The 15952-nt window shown below is 43.5% G+C and overlaps 1 protein-coding gene across 3 annotated transcripts in view; it reads right to left on the reverse strand.

Annotated features, from left to right (window-relative positions):
- Window positions 1-8386: 8386 nt before the first annotated feature.
- The window catches only part of CDADC1 (cytidine and dCMP deaminase domain containing 1), a 39104-nt gene continuing 31538 nt past the window's right edge, over window positions 8387-15952 (reverse strand). For 2 of the 3 annotated variants that reach the window (XM_019525138.1, XM_019525140.1), the window contains exons 7-9: window positions 15645-15834; window positions 14057-14117; window positions 8387-12335 (exon numbers count right to left, since the gene is read on the reverse strand). In XM_019525138.1, coding sequence (XP_019380683.1) covers window positions 12262-12335; window positions 14057-14117; window positions 15645-15834 — 325 coding nt within the window. In that variant the 3' untranslated portion in view covers window positions 8387-12261. Of the gene's footprint in view, window positions 12924-14056; window positions 14118-15644; window positions 15835-15952 lie in introns of all 3 variants that reach the window. The other variant, XM_019525139.1, reaches the window with a different exon arrangement.

Below are 15952 nucleotides of genomic sequence, written 5' to 3' on the forward strand. Positions count from 1 at the left end.
ACACGAGCTATATACCTGATGTGGCAGTAAGTTACCTTTGTCCTCAAAGGATCTAGCTCTAGTCACCTGCCCCTGAGTATCTTCACAGCTCCAGGCTGGTAGAGTCTTGTTCCAATAGAGGCCTTATATTTTTTAAAGCAGAACTTGAGTAGAGTTCAGGTATGTATGTCACCAAAAGCAATTCATGTGAACTTCTTTCAGTGGTAACAAAACTGAAGCACCTGGACGCATTAGACTCTTCCATTGTGTCTTGAAAATGTCCTCAGGTGCTTCAGCATAGGCTGCAGCGGGTGAATCCTTAGCTTGTGCATGCTGGGAAGATATACCATCTAGCAACCTTGACGGGGATGGAGGGAGTGCTGCTGGCGTATTTTGCCCAGTAGCTGTTTTAACGCAAAATGCAGGGGCCAGAACCCAGAGGTGCTTCTCTCTCTCCTAGGGGAGCGCTCACTGGTCTAACTCTCCTCTTATTCAAGCTGTGTGCATAAAAACAGGAGACCCTATTAAGTATTGAGGAACCAATGCTAATCCACCCTGCAAAAAGTCTCTCTTGTGTAGTCTGCGGGTAAAAACAGTCATTGTGTTTATCCTGGGTCTGACTGTCCAGGGCTTTGACTCGCATCAAAATAGGCATGGGACAGTCGTTTATTGCAGACAGCTTGAATGAACATTTGAATTAGCTACAATTGTCCCAGGAAAAGGTGTGCTACCCCACAGGTTCTTAAAGAGGGACAATGGACTTGTACATCTGTAGGATCCCACGATTAAAAGGCTTTCTCCCAGAAGAAATCAGTTGTCTGTTTTTTGTGCGAGGAAGGGTAGCCTTTCTTGCTGCTTATGTCCACTGGGCCACAAAGTTAGACTTTTTTTTTTACTTGTTGTCCTTTTGGCCTGAGGAGTCTCCCTCTCTCTTGGCTGGACAGTCAGCTGATAAGATGCCTAACCCTGTGAGGGGCTAAACTGCTCAGCACTGTCAGACCTACTTCATTCTGAGCCCTACTGGGAGCTACAAACTAAGGATTCAGCCATACTTCGACATCTAAACAGCAATCCCATTTCAATGGGAGGGAGGAGACCCTAAGCCATGCTTGGCAGTGACAGCATGTTGCTGCGAAATATGTAAATGTGAGGCAATAGATGCATCCTCAGGAAGGATGTGGCCTAGGGTCTCTCTGTAGCCTACAATGTAATTGATTAATACAACCCAGGATTCACTCTAACTCCAAGCTTGTCACCATGTGAAGTATCTCATGAGCACAGGACTTCCCCTGGATCATGCAGAGAGCCTGACTAGGAGCCAAAAGCAGAATCCAGAAGGCCTGACTCTCTCAGTCCTGTGCCTCAGCTGCATCTCTGTCCTTCCTGGCTCACTTTCCTGTTACCAGGAGGTTGACTGGGAAGAATTTCTGACAGTTTCATGTGCGAGCTCAACAAAGCCATGACAACATAGCCCCAGCCTCCAACCACAATGACTCACAGCCACAGTCCAGCTGGTTGGGGTGCTAGTCATCCACCTGGTACAACAGAAGTCCCCTTTATGGAAATGCCTGGAGATTGTTTCAGTTTATTCTGCTGTTTTATTTGGATCAGAAATGTATAGTTTAGGTTAGCGAACTGGGAATAAGGAACCAACTTCAGCCTTATTTAGTGCTGTGCCTTTGTAGATGCATAGGTCCTTATTCACTGAGTTTGTCACAAAGGGGGTGTGGGGAGGGAATCAGTTCTTTGCAGGTTTTGCAGCCATGAAGTACCCTCTGGGCTCACCTCATGCAGATAAGATGCAGTTAACCTACGTAGGGTACACATGATATGGCTGCTGGCAAGACAGGACACTACTAGCAGGGCAGGGAGGCTTTGCCAGCTGAAAGCAGAAACAAAGTTACTGAGAACAGCAAGTGTTTATGTTGGGCTGGAGCCATCTGGTTCCCCTGGCTGCTCTGCAGAAATGCAACTTAGTCGCTCTGCACCTCTTGAGGTAAGGGTCTGTTTTTTGTTTTTTCTTTCTTGTGGGGCTTTGCGTCTGGTTAGCCCAGCTGTCTAAAGGAGGGGGAAGAGCTAGATGCCTGGCCTTTGTTACCTGGGGATGGGAGGAAGAAGGCACTGACACTTAGTACCAGGCCCAGGGTAGTGCAGAGTGGCCTTTCACTGAGGCACTGTACTAGGTGCTGCAGTGCACACAGGAAAAAGGTTGAACAAGATAAAGCTTGGAGGGGGGCGTGGAAGTCCACAGAGGATACGATGTACCTAATGCTCCCTCCCCCGCCTCTGCAGGCCCTTTATTTCCAAATGACTGGGTACCTTATCCTCATTGATACATTTCTCTGCCAGCACTAGCCCTGCTCTTCAGCTCACACAGGGGACAGCGGCTGGGCAAGGTTTGCAAGTTAATTTTAAATATATAGTTGCCTCACAGCACTTTGCAGCTGCTCAAAGCTTTGTGCAGACATACACTTTGGGTGGAGGCAGGCACTGCAGCAGGAGGCAGGCCCAGCTGTGGCACTGTTGGTGCCCAACTTACACATGCCTAGAGAACAAATGGCATGCCAGCCACTTGCCAAAGCAGACACACAGGTGCCTCACTTGCTGTACGTGCACTAAGCAAGTGTATGCTGCACATGCAGGAGTGGTTAACTTGCTAAGCTGGTCTTCTGTGCTCCTCACATCACCATGAGGTTGGCTGAGGTGAAGGGAGCATCTTCCTACTTCAAGGCTGGGCATAGGAAAACAGTTAGGCAGAGAAAATAGATGCTTAATGCCATAGGGTGTCAAGGTCAGACCTACAATTGGAGCGTAGGATTGCACGAAGCCTGGCCCGGAGCTGAGAGCAGTTACCCTCACTACCTCTCAGATAATCAAAGTAATGAGATGGTTAGGGTGAGCTCAGCAACTGCAAAACAGCAGCCCCCAGAGGAAGTCAAGGCTTTCGCAGAGGGATGGGTGTGAATCCTCCTTCATTCATGAAAAGCAAAAGCAGACATCAGAGTTTAATTAAGTAATAACACAAGCCATTTATTCCAGAAGCAGCTAAAAGCCATTGGGAACAGGAGTCCATCCAACCTCTTCAGGGCTTGGGTGGGACACTGTAACGGGGCTTCTCTGATAGACTGACTCATGCTCTCACAATCTCTCTGGTCACCAGAAGGGTTAAACAACTGCATCTGGTTAGTGTCACCAAACAGTCTAGGAAGACACCCACTGCAGAGGGACTCTTGTCACTACTGCTGGGAGATGAAGAAGAATGCAATGTTGAATACTATTTACTTAAAAAGATGACCACAGCCTCCCTGGTGCTCACTGAGCTGCTTTAAAGATTCAGGCCTGACCCCCATTTTGGTGAGGCAGGGGAGAGTGATAGCTCCATGGATAGGAGTTTTCTCAACTCGCTTGTGGGAATTTCTCCAACAATGCTGGTGACTTGTACAGGTAGGAAAGAATCTGAGACTTAAAAAAACCCCAAACCCCAAACTCAGCAGCAATGAGGAAAAAGGAGAGTTCATTTATTTGGTGCCTCAACAGGACTGATCACAAGCCACTCAGGCCCTCTGCCTGCTCTCGCAGTTCTTCAGATACCTGCAGAACTATACTGTTACAATGGAGGCTCCTCCCATCACAGAGTTCTAGGACCAAAACTCAAGTTTCTTTTCCCCACACTTTTTAAATCAGTGCTGCTCCCTCCCTAGTCTGAGGAGCCATCGCAACACCTGTGCTGGTTCTGAGATGCCTTCGCCCCAGATAAAAGCAAGGTTTCCTTTTGCAGTCCAGTTTCCAACCCAGCATAGCCATTTCTAAAACTAGCCAAGCCTGTCCTACTCAACTGTCCAGTCCCATGTGCCTTTTCCATCCAGGCCCTGCTTACTTGTGGAACAGCAGTCTCATTGGGTCTCATTACCCAGGGGAGAGGAACCCCTCCCTTTTCTCATTTATAAAACAAAGGACTAGAAGCCCAAAAATAATTAACACAAGAAATTTAAACTGTGCCACCTAATGTGCTGCAGCGAACAGTCCTGTCCCATCAGGAAAGGACACACTCATGCAGCTGGTTTCTTCTGTTTCTTATTCTTGTTTTATATAACTCCTCCTTTGTGAATTCAGTTGATCTCCTCCATAGTATTCGTTCTGCTTCTTTTGCTTACCACCAGGAAATCTCTCGACCTAGTACCTGATGAGTAAAATGAAGCTTACATAAAAGAGCCTGGGTCAGAATGGAAGGATTTACTCAATTAAAATAGATTAGAAAAGGTGTGGAGGTAACAGAATTTTGATACCGCAAAGCAACAAAGACCTCTGGGGCCCATAGCTTAGTGTTCTCATTCAGACCTCTGTTCGTGTCCTAGACACAACTCAAAGCATGTTTTAAGATTCAAGCAGGGCCCTTCACCTAAATTACATTAATTCCTGGATTATTCATTGCCTTTCTGGTTATCAGTTATGGGCTGTCTCAAGATTTCTGGCATTTGTGCTGATCAGCAAATGAATCTTTGTCCTTCGCCATCTGTAATAGTGGAATTTTTGGAATAGCTGCTAGGTTAGTTATGATAAAGTAGATATCACACGCAAGCATGCACACATGCAAGCCCACCCACCATGTAGGTATGCCTCAAGCTGAGAACCATCAATGATGGTGAGACTTCCCCAGACCTTTGGAGTCTGAACTTAAAAGTCAACACAGAACTACCAGTCTACTGATGCATTAGGAACTTGCTTGCTCATACTGTCCTCTGGTGGTGATCCTAAAACATTAGCATGCATCTTTGTTTCTAACTCACTGCCTTTTAGTAATTTTGCTAATTAATATGTGCTTCTTTTATACCTACTAAGAGAGGGTGGTGCCAGTTCATTCTGAAATTTGCCAAGCAAGCCAGAAGAACAAGATTAATTCCTTCTTCCCCCTTTCCTGCCTTCCCACACAAAATCTAGTGCACATATATACTAGGGGTAACAGAATTATACCCATGAAGTGCCCGCAACCTAAAACAAACAAGTGGATGCTGTCATTGAGCTTCAAATTGGTGGACATTTATTTTTTATTCAGCCCTTCAACAGGTACCTGTGGTAGGCTTTGTCCATCTGTGAACTCGCACTTACAAACGTGACCAAATTGTGTTTTTTACGTTACTTGGTGGCACTAGATGTTGCACTACTAGCTCCTTCCCGTTCTCCCCTCTAAAACAAAACATAGATGGAGAACTTCTGTGCAAAAAAACTGTTCGTGTGAATGACCCCCAAAGAAGAGCATACCTCCATCACTTGGGTTTGCAGGGGGACTGTTAGAAAAGCTAAGGCAGATACCCAACTAGGGCTAGCATCAAGGACAATAAAAAGTCCTTTTTTAAATACATAGGGAGTTATGAAGAAGGCACTGGGTAACGTGGGGCCCCTGTGGGATATGCCTGGCAATCTGGTGGTTGCAGTAGAGGAAAAGGCAGACCTTTTTAACAATTTCTTTGCCTCCATTTTTTTTGTGCAGGGACTGCTCCCCACCGAGATTCAGGACAGACTCAGGAGAGATTCTGCCAGGTCTAGGATCAGGGAGCACTGAGTTACGGAACTTCTGGAGGGGCTGGATATGTTCAAATCAGCAGGTCCAGATGCTCTCCACCCCAGGGTGCTGAGGGAATTGGCAGGGGTTATTGAGGGGCCCCGGCACAGCTTTATGAGTGCTCACGGTGCTCTGGCCAGGTGCCAGAAGACTGGAAGAAGGCAAATATGGTCCCCATTCTTGTAAAAGGGAGGAGGGAGGACACGGGCAAATATAGGCCCATTAGTCTTACCTCAGTCTGGGGAAGTTCTTTGAGATTATCCAGAAGCACATCTGTGAGGGACCAGCGGGGGGATGATGCTCATGGGCAACCAACATGGGTTCATTAGGGGCAGGTCCTCTCAGACCAACCTGATTGTGCTTTGGTGTATTAAATATAACATGTAGATGGGGCTTAAGACATGATTAACCAATTACACAAAATATGTGTCATAACTTTGGGGGCTCCTTATTGTCATGCTACTAATTGAATGTATGGCCAGGGACCCCTGTGGCGCAAGTGTGCCCCAGGTCCTGGGGCTTCCAGCTGACAGGGCTCCCAGCTGTTGGGGTGCATGGAGAGCCTGTGGCTGGAAGCCTGCATCAGGCGCCATTTCCCAGCCACAGGGACACCTGGTGCATTTGGCTGGGAACCCCGTCAGCTGAGGAGACCCCCCAGCTGCAGGAATCTCAACTTGCCAGTGCAGGGAGAGCCTGGGATTGTGATCCCAAGCTCCCCCTACACTGGCAGTAAGGGTTGATGGGATTTATCTCGCAATCCCTCAATCATACTTCCTGCCATGCATATGTGGCATGGCAGGAGGAATGATTGTATGCACCGTGCATCAGGTCCTATTGTGCCTTTACCTGCACTGCTAAGGGGCCCAAAGAGAAAATCATGTCTCAGGAGCTATTTAGATAGTTGGGAGGAGGGTCTGCCTATGTTTCAGCCCCAGGCCATTTGCTCAGGGAGCAGCAGATCCAGGCTCTACATTCCCCTCACCTGCATCTCCTCTGAGTGGCCATTTTACATTGCCAGAAGGACCATAAAGTAAATCGCTGCTTTTCTTTTTTATACTAGGAAGCTTTATTTTTATCCAGCCCTGAAAATATATTTAAAAGATATGTGGGGCTAAGGTATCTTGTTCCTTTAAGTTTACTCTTTTTTGGATTTTGTTATGTAAATATATTATATTCAACACTTCCTGCTGGGAACTATATTGTATATATTTTTCAAATTAAGCCAATGCTGCTTCAGTTCCTTCTTCTGAGTCACACTGCAGACTGCACAAGTTGAAAGAGGGAGATCAGCCCATGGGATCAGACAGGAGGGAAGAGATGGAGAAGGGGGAAAGAATATTAATCTTTCTGAGGTATTGTCATGAATTAAATGGTAAGTATTCATAACTACTAGCATGGTGGGGGAGAACTATACAAAATTTTGGATATATATGAACACGCACACACATGTAAATACCACTACATTTAGTCCTTGACTGACAATGTTTCAAGTTACAATGTTTCATACTTACACCATTTATAAATTGACACCCTATTTCAACTTTATGATGTTAGTTTCAACTTTACAATGCTTGATCTGATGCAACGCCACACCAGCGAACAAGTTCGCTGCATCACTCATCTCCCTGAAGAACATCTGTCCAAACTTCCTTGGACATTGTCTTTAAGAAAACAGCCAAGACTCCAGAAAAACCTGCAACCAAGACTCCTGAGAAGACTCCAGCCAAGAACCCTTCAAAAAGTCCAGCAAAGTCACCTCAAAGAATTCCTTCCAAATCAGTATGATTGCTATTTACAATATAAATACATTAATGTAGCCATATTACTCATTTATAATTGATCGAATACAAAATTCTGGGGTATTTTTGGTGAAAACAGGGCATCAGGCCTTGGCTCAGGAACCAATCCCCCATTTATAACATTTCTTATGAGAAAATTGGTTCCGAGTTGCAACGTTTCGACTTAAGATGCAGTTTTCAGGAACCAATTGTCATAAATTTGAGGACTGCTTGTACTACTAATCCACTAAAGTTTTGTCTGGACTCAGTACCCTCAGGATGAGACAAATGCCTCAATCTAGCTACAAGATGATGACAGATTCAGGTTATAAGGGACAAACGAGGTCACTGATCCTCCTCTCTCCAAAAAAGAGAAAGTGGTGTTTATGTTTCAAAGCTGTTAACACTGTCCTTTGTAAGTTAAAGCCATTTAAACACTTGAATAATTTATTAGGAAGGGATATGCTTTGCTAGATGGTAGACACTGAAAAAAAGATAATTCCTCTGAACAGGTTCAATATAACTGTTCTAACATGAAGAGACAGGATCAAAAAAGCTCAAATGTACAAATCTCATACTTTAATATAAAATGTAAAATTGTAATGCTTATTTAGTTTAAATATAGGATGTGCTAAAATTATATATATAATATTTGCATACAACAGAGAAGCTTCCTGGAATACATTCTCAAGGTAAGTGCTATAGGAGACTTCAGCAGGTTCCTGACATCTTTTTCTCATTAGATAAAGCATATAGCAGCATCTAAATGGGCTATGATTTGGGAAGCACAGACCGTGCACACTGTAGTTACAGAGGGTTCAGGCATATTGGTAGACCTTTTAATGGAGGACCTTTAATTGGTAGACCTTTAATCCTGTGCAAGACCAGACATACTTAAGCCTAAGAGCCAGAGACTGAATAGGCAGGAACATTATGACAGAATGCTGTAAAAATGCAGGCCCCACACGTTTTGTATTAACAGAGTTATAAAAATGTACCGCCCTTTTCACAACAAAACATTGTGCAAAAAAATCCAGTTTTTTCCCTTTTAAAAAGGTTTTTTTGAAAAAAATAAAGGCTAAATGTTTAGAGTAACTTCTCAAGAAGTACAAACACTCAGTGTGTTCTAGAAGTGTCTCCTTGCTGAAGTTTTCTTCATTTTAAGAAAGAACACAGATAAAATCTTTATTTCATGTACACACTACTTGATGCCTTTTTTCCTGCTTATGTATGCTAATCACCATGCGGCATAGGAGCCCTAGTCACTTAAAGGAACTGTTAACTGCCAAAACAACATGCACAATTGGTTTCCTTACAAATATTCTGCTAGCACTACGGGTTTCTTAAATCTATGTAAAACCTGAAGGAGCATCAGACCTTTACTGATTTTCTCTGTGCCTAAATTACAAGTCAGCACACTTCGTGGATGAAAAGGTAGATCAAATTGTACTAACCTTGAGAGTGTACTTTTAATATGGATAAATAGTTAAGTCTAAACACATTAGGTAATTTCACTTATCTTAGGACATTCTTTCCTTTTCTGAGACTTGCAAGTTGAAGTAGAACACCTATGATTAAACAAGAGAATCTGTTTTTCTTTAAATACTATCCTACTACAGCTCTCAGAATGTTTAAGTTCCTTGCAGCAAAGTCTAATATTATGCACTGAAAAAATAAACTTTTTATAACAGGTCAAACTGTGCAATGCTTATTTAGAAAAGTCTCCTGGTGATGATGACATTTATACGGTATCAAGAACAGCAGCTTAAGCTCCCAGCCTGAAACTGGATTTGTGCAGGCCTTAGTGAAGCCTTTAGGCTAGGGTACAGACAAAGAGAACTGTCTGTTCAGCTCAGAGCTCAAAACCTTGGTGGTTTATTCAAGTGCTTAAAAATGTACCCATACAATAATGCAATGACAGATCCACATCTCGTTATATCACAGACTTCCTTCTTTTGTGCAAATACTTGGCATGGGGTCCGAAGTCTCAACAGGGGTATTCTGCCACCCTTACCTCTCCCTGAACCATGCTCCCAATAAAGGTAGTCCTTAGAGCAGGGCCTGATGAGTGGTGCAGAGCCAGTCTGTGGGCCAGAGTGGACCCACAGACCCCACCCCCTAATCATCATCCGTGATCCAGTGGCTGCACCAGCCAATCAGGGACCCATGCTGCACGCAGCATGAATCCTAGAGTGGCTGGAAGGGGTGTTGCATATAGCAATCTGGCTGGAATGGCAGCCGTGCTGCATGTGGTGGCTAGCCTGGAAGGACTGTACCACACATGGTGCCCACTTTGGCAACTCTGGGATTGTGCCACATGCAGTGCCTGCTCCAGCCAGCCTGGGAACTGTGCTGCATGCAACCCACAAACACCACATGCAGCATAGTTCCCAGACCAGCTGCAGCAGGTACTGCGCATGGTAGACATCCCAGAATGAGTGCCACATGTGATGCAACCTGGCTAGGGTGGCCACTGTGTGCAGTGCAGTGGTTGCTCCAGCTGGATTGTGCTGCACACGATGCCCATTATGGCCACTCTGCGCTGGACCAGCTGCCAAATCTGGTATGCTAGGGGAGGAGGAGGGAGAGAGCAGGGAGTCTGTGGGCCCAATCCAGCCTGCAGACCAGCTGTGCACCATAGAAGTACATTGTGCCCAGTGTGGATCTGATCATACATAGGGGTAGTACTGGGGGTAGGATGGTGGGGCTCTGCAGCCGGGATGTTTGACAGCTGTGCCTTAGAATAAGGAAGGCAGCGTAGTTGCAGCCTCCTTACTTAGTGAAATGAACTAACAGTATATGAAAGTTAGTCACACTCTCATGTTAGCAGCAGAGAGCTCCACCCAACATTCAGTTATTTGCCAGTTTCCAGAATATCTTTAAGATGTTTAAAACACACTGAAAGGAAATGGCAGCCCCTGCTATGCCACTAAGGTACCCAAACTATGTGGCCATGTAAGGGAACAAGAGCTGAGTAGTTGTGCAGGGCAGATGGGGAAGGCTTTAAGTCCATAAATGTAGAGTAAGCAGGCAGTGTAAACTTAAAAGGAATCATGGCCATACTTTGTACCACAGGATTAACAAGAAGTGACCAGAGCCTCCAGAACCAGACTGTATAGACTAGACCCAATCCCTTAAAAATCAAGAACAGGGCCCCTCTGACAAACAATATAACAGTGACAGAAACGCTACATGAACGAAGGCTGTGTATATACTCTCTGGTCTCTCTTGTCTAATGGGTGCCAGCCCTTTGTCCAGGCCAAGAGAGAGCCATGAGGCTCTATGCATGAAGCCAACATGCAACTGTAGGGACAACAGAAGGGGAAAGTCCTGGAATAGATTTTAGAATATTCAGAGTCACTGGAAAGCAGAGGCACTAGAGGCAGGGCTCTTTGCTTAATGTGTGTAGCTATAGTGGAGATTGCAGTGCTGGAGCTGGGAAATGCGCTCCTCTCTTCCTAAGGGCACGTCTTTTGTATTCCTTTTTTATGCCCTTGACTGCTGCAGCAGTCCAGTGTTCGGCAATACTGAGCAGGAGACTTGGCTTTCGATTCCCAAGAACTTACCCTTCCCAATGGTTTAAGAGAAGAATGAGGAGGAGGAGCACAGACTAAAGGATCTGTGTACTCATGTTACATGTGGAGGAAGCCACTTGCATATCCTAGTACCAGTGGAAAAGGGAGAGGTTTTAGGAGTTTGCACGTGGGAGCTGTGAAGGGAAAGACAATCTTGGAACCTTTATCACGAGTCATCTTTGAACCACAAACAGTCTGGATGTGGGGAGGATTACCACTGTGACCAAAATTACTGGGGATGCCCTTATATTTTGGCACAGTATGCAAATGTCTGCCAGCTGGGAGTTACATGGTGTTCCTTCAGAGCCAATGAGATGAGTTTGCAAGTTCAGTCTATTTGCTAATTTATGTTCCTTATTCCAGTGACAGTTACCTACAGTGTTGGTATCTAAAACTCCCCTACTATCTCACTGTTGCAAATCAATGCATCAAAAATGACATCAAGAAATCCAGTCACTTTCTAGCTGGTGAGTTTCCTACAGGAACAAATCTGCTCCTATGATATTATTTATGAAATTACGAACATTTTTCCTCTGCCACCTGACAAGTGAGCATCCTAGTGTATAACGTGCAAGGTACCGAGAGTCTCATCCAAGATCTGAAGTCTCACAAATGTACTTTCAGCTTCTGAGAAGTGATACACTGATTTCTGTTCAAGACCATTCAATTGAGGTACATTAAAAAAAATATCCACAGAAAATGACATCAATGCAAGAGAATGTGGTCACAGAATAATAGCTCTGGCTGCTGATGTAGATGGCAGAGGCACAGAGGACAATAGGGCTGAGTCATTTATCAAGCAAGAACACTGTAATCCATTGACTTCATATTCAGTGTACCAGATAATTGAAAAGAACATACACGTTAGTGACTAATTCTATTTTACTGTCTCTGACCCCGTGCTCTGTGGGACTTCCACAAGCACTTGAGTAATCAGGCTTTATTTCTGCAAAACTACATTCTGATTGCTCGGAGTTTTGAAACCAATTTCCTCAGTTCATGCCATGAGCCAACCAGATGTTATTTCACTAGATTCTTCTGTCCCATTAGCAAAGAGATGATTCAGATCTGATGACTGGAAGCTCTCACTTCATAATGATTGGCCAAGCAATCTTAATAGTGGCCACCAAATTAGTTCTGTATGTAATATCTAAGCAGCATTTTCACAGGGAAAAAATCCTTTATAAATGTCTAAAATTAAAAACTATACAAAACATTTAAGACCTCATAAATAAACTTACTCTAAAATCATTTTTCCAACAATTAATAAATAAAATCCAACCTTACTTGACAGCACAAGCAGGCTGGATTATAAAAGTGCTTTAAGAGGCTCACAGAGACCTAATGTTTCTGCTTCCTGTGTAACTGATCAGTAGTTTCCAAGACACAGCTTCTTGCTTTGGTGCTGTGGGTCATCAAGCAATGTTGTTCTCTGTACACCATCTAAAACATAAGATACGTTACAATAATACTAAATGTATTTTTTAAATGCTCAGATGCATCATGTGAGCCACTGTGTGGTTAAACAGATTTAAACTCTACAGCAGGTGAGAATTACTTACTTAAAGACTGCTGGTGATAGGTCAGTGTAAGTACTCTATACAGTCATTAGCACAGAGAGATGGAAATATAAAAACTCCATGCCACTGTCTCTCCTTGTTACTTGCTTTAATGGACGGTTTTAAATTCTGTTCAATGCTGTGCAGACTTTCCCTCTCTCATCTTCTCTAAGCCCCCAACCGAGGCATTACAATGCTCTCCACACTTCTCCAGTTACCTGTTTGTTTTCATATTACTGGATTGCAAAACTGTAATCAATATGCAATCAGTATTTATCTACTCATTGACAGATTGTTTCTGCCTGCAATATCTATCTCATGTGGATGACACTTTGGGATTCTCATACCTGGGCCTGGAAATGGGCAGCACCCTCAGTTTCAGCAAGGATTAGGGCTCACTAAGGAAGTCCTCTCTTTCCCTAGATGGAGGAGCACACTCCACTTAAGCAACAGCCATGGCGAGGGAAGTGCACTAAGAAAAGATAGTGGCCCAGAATAGAGGAATAGTTAAAAACTCAAGAACACCACTTTGGAGGAACAGACATTAGGAAAATGGTCTGGATGTCAAACACAGAGAGCCCTGGGACCTCTACCCAACTGCAGTTGAAAACAGTTTGACCACTGGTAAATACAGGGCCAAAAAGTTTCTTGCATTCTGTAATGGCTATTGGACACAGATGTCATATCCTTATAATACAGCCTCAGAACTCCTGAGGAAAAAAGCTGAAGAGGAGACAGCTCCAAAAATATATCAAGTTTCATATCAAGGTCACTCCATAACCACAGTTTAGTCATCGCTCTGCCATTACAGTGCAAAAATCAATCAAGAGTCTTCGTTATAAATCTAGTATGGATGGGCCAACATGTTCCCAGTTACTAGCTGAAAGATATCCAATATGTACCTTGGCCATTATATGCGTTTCATTTCTGTTTTACAGTTTTCAACCCTGTGGCTGAGAAGGGCTCTGAGGGCTTAGTGGCATTTCATGCAAAAAGGGCCATATTATGACATTAATTTAATCCCAGTCTGGAAAAGTGACCACTGCCCTTGGTACATCTCTTCAATTTGATTGGGTGTGTGGCAAACACCATACTGAAAGATTTGAGTCTGAGCTACCATTAAAAGTAATAGAAACTAGTTATAAAAGGAAATAATACATATTATTTAAAAGAAATTATAGGGTTTGTGATTCACCAAAGACAGTAGGTAGACTTTTCAAAACCATGCACAGCTTCAGAGTCTAGATCCCACAGAAAAAAAAAGGTAGTACTTAAATGTTCCTAGGCACTTTTCAAAAATTCCATCCAGTAGCTTGGCTTAATAAAATTGGCATATTTTGTGTTTTAATAATAGCAGTAATCTTCCTTTATAATGGTTGAGTGTATGAGTGTGAGTGTGTGCATGGGCACGCCTTTTTGAAAAAATGCATGAGTTTGTACTTACCACTGAGGTATCCATTTACAAAATTAAATACGCAGGTTGTCCTTATCACAGTTTGACAGGTGACCAAGAAAAATACCAATTCTTGCAGGAATTCAGGATTTTTAAATGTAGTTGTATTTATTACATTCATCTTATTCAAACATGGTACTAAAAATACTTACTTTCTCTGGCAGCAGATTCTTGGACCTCTTGATCACTAGCATGAGACGGATTTAGTTGCCACTGACAAAAAAAAGAGGAAAAGAAACAACCAAAAAACTACATTTATTCCAGAAGAAAAATATGCTGTGTGAAAGCAGCAGCCTATCACGTGACTTTAATTTAAGAGGATCATCTTTCCTGAAACAATACAGTCACAAAATTTGTTTTTTTATTTTTTTTTTAAATGCAAAAACCTACTGCACTATAAGAGATGTCCAAGCATAAACTGTACCCAGGAGAAGAAACCAATACGCAGACACTGGGGGAAAATTACAGGAACTGGAACATAGAGACTGAGTGTTCAGCCCCCACCTCCCAGTGCACCTTCCATCCCTTACTCTATCCACCATAGTTAGGCTGCTGACCATATGGAAATCTCAGAAATCCAGGATGCTGCCCTCCGTCTCCCCTCCACACTCTCACAAGTCAGCAGAGGCAGGGTTGCATGCTGGGCAGGCAGTGGTGCCTGCCTGCCTGCCCAGCCTGCAAGGTGCTCTGCACCACTCCGACTCCTGGCCAGACTGTGCCTCACACCCCTACATTTCTGGGATGCACATTATAATTCTCAGCAGCTGGCTGGGACCAACATCTGAAATCTGGGACTGTCCCAGTTAAAATGGGACATATGGTCACCTTAACCATAGTGCCACCAAGAATGGCCTCTCACAGAGTCTCTTTCCAGTGGTTGCAATCCTACTCCATATTCTCAGTGAAGGAAGGTGATGGTTTGCAAAAGAAAGGGAGGACACATTACACGGTATGGCTAAGGTCATGTCATAGATTAAATAGTATCTAAAGAGGAACTTGCAAGTTTGTGGGAAGAAGATATCATGCGAAGTGGACACTTCCAATCCTATCCTTTGCCCGCCTTATCTCACTCGGCAGAGTACACTTCCATGTAGAGGGACTCTATGGGATAAAACAGTCTTTTTCATGGCTGTTTCTCACCCCCTTTCCCATGTGAACCTGCCCTGGCTTCTCTCCTTGATAGTGGTACGATGACTAGGTTCAACAGGAAAACTAACAACGTGTAAAAGCCAATGTGGTACAAGTAATATTATATTTTTTCTTGACACTACAGTTACTAGAAATACTATATTTTGCAGAGAGGGTCAAGGAAGAGTCCATCACACAACTTATATAATTGCAAAGACTCTATTTTAAAGAACTAGTGCCACCTGGGAATATTTAGAGCCAATCTTCCAGTCAAAAGAGGGCGGGACAAGATCCTGTTTGGAACTTGTCAAAGCTGCTTCCCAGATGGTGGATTTTTCCTCTTTTTCATAGGTTATGAATTGCAGTGTTTCTGCTCAAAACACCCTCTGAAACTTTGTCTCCCCTAGTAGTTTTCCTATCACTGGTTTCACACTAGAACAGCGCTGGTTTAAACCCTAGTATAGACAGAGCACAGGCAATTGCCACATCATGGAACACTGATGAAACAAGCACTGTACAAAATAAGGGTAAATTTGTTTTAGCCTCTCTCTGCAAGCACTCCTGCCATTCCTGCCTGCTTGGTATTAAAATAGTGTAGGTTCAGCTACTTACTGTAAACTTGCTAACACCCTCAAGCTCACCAAACTTCATGTATGATATGTCTGCTTTCTTTCTTCCAACATCTACATCTCCTGCATAGATTTGCTTGATCCCAGCACCTTTGATTAGAGGCACACATTCATCACATGGACATTTTGTCACAAAAATCATGCTTTCCTCTTCTGGTTTTATATCTTGACACCTACAAGTAGTCATAGACATTCCAAAATTAAAAACTTAGCAATAATAACTGGAATAGAGAATAAAAATGCTAATCATGGTATAACACGCTCTAAGAGGCAGGAGGTTATCCCTATCAA

Source organism: Gavialis gangeticus, unplaced genomic scaffold, assembly GCF_001723915.1.
Source record: "Gavialis gangeticus isolate Ggan-Ray unplaced genomic scaffold, GavGan_comp1, whole genome shotgun sequence".
Taxonomy (NCBI): Eukaryota; Metazoa; Chordata; order Crocodylia; family Gavialidae; genus Gavialis; species Gavialis gangeticus.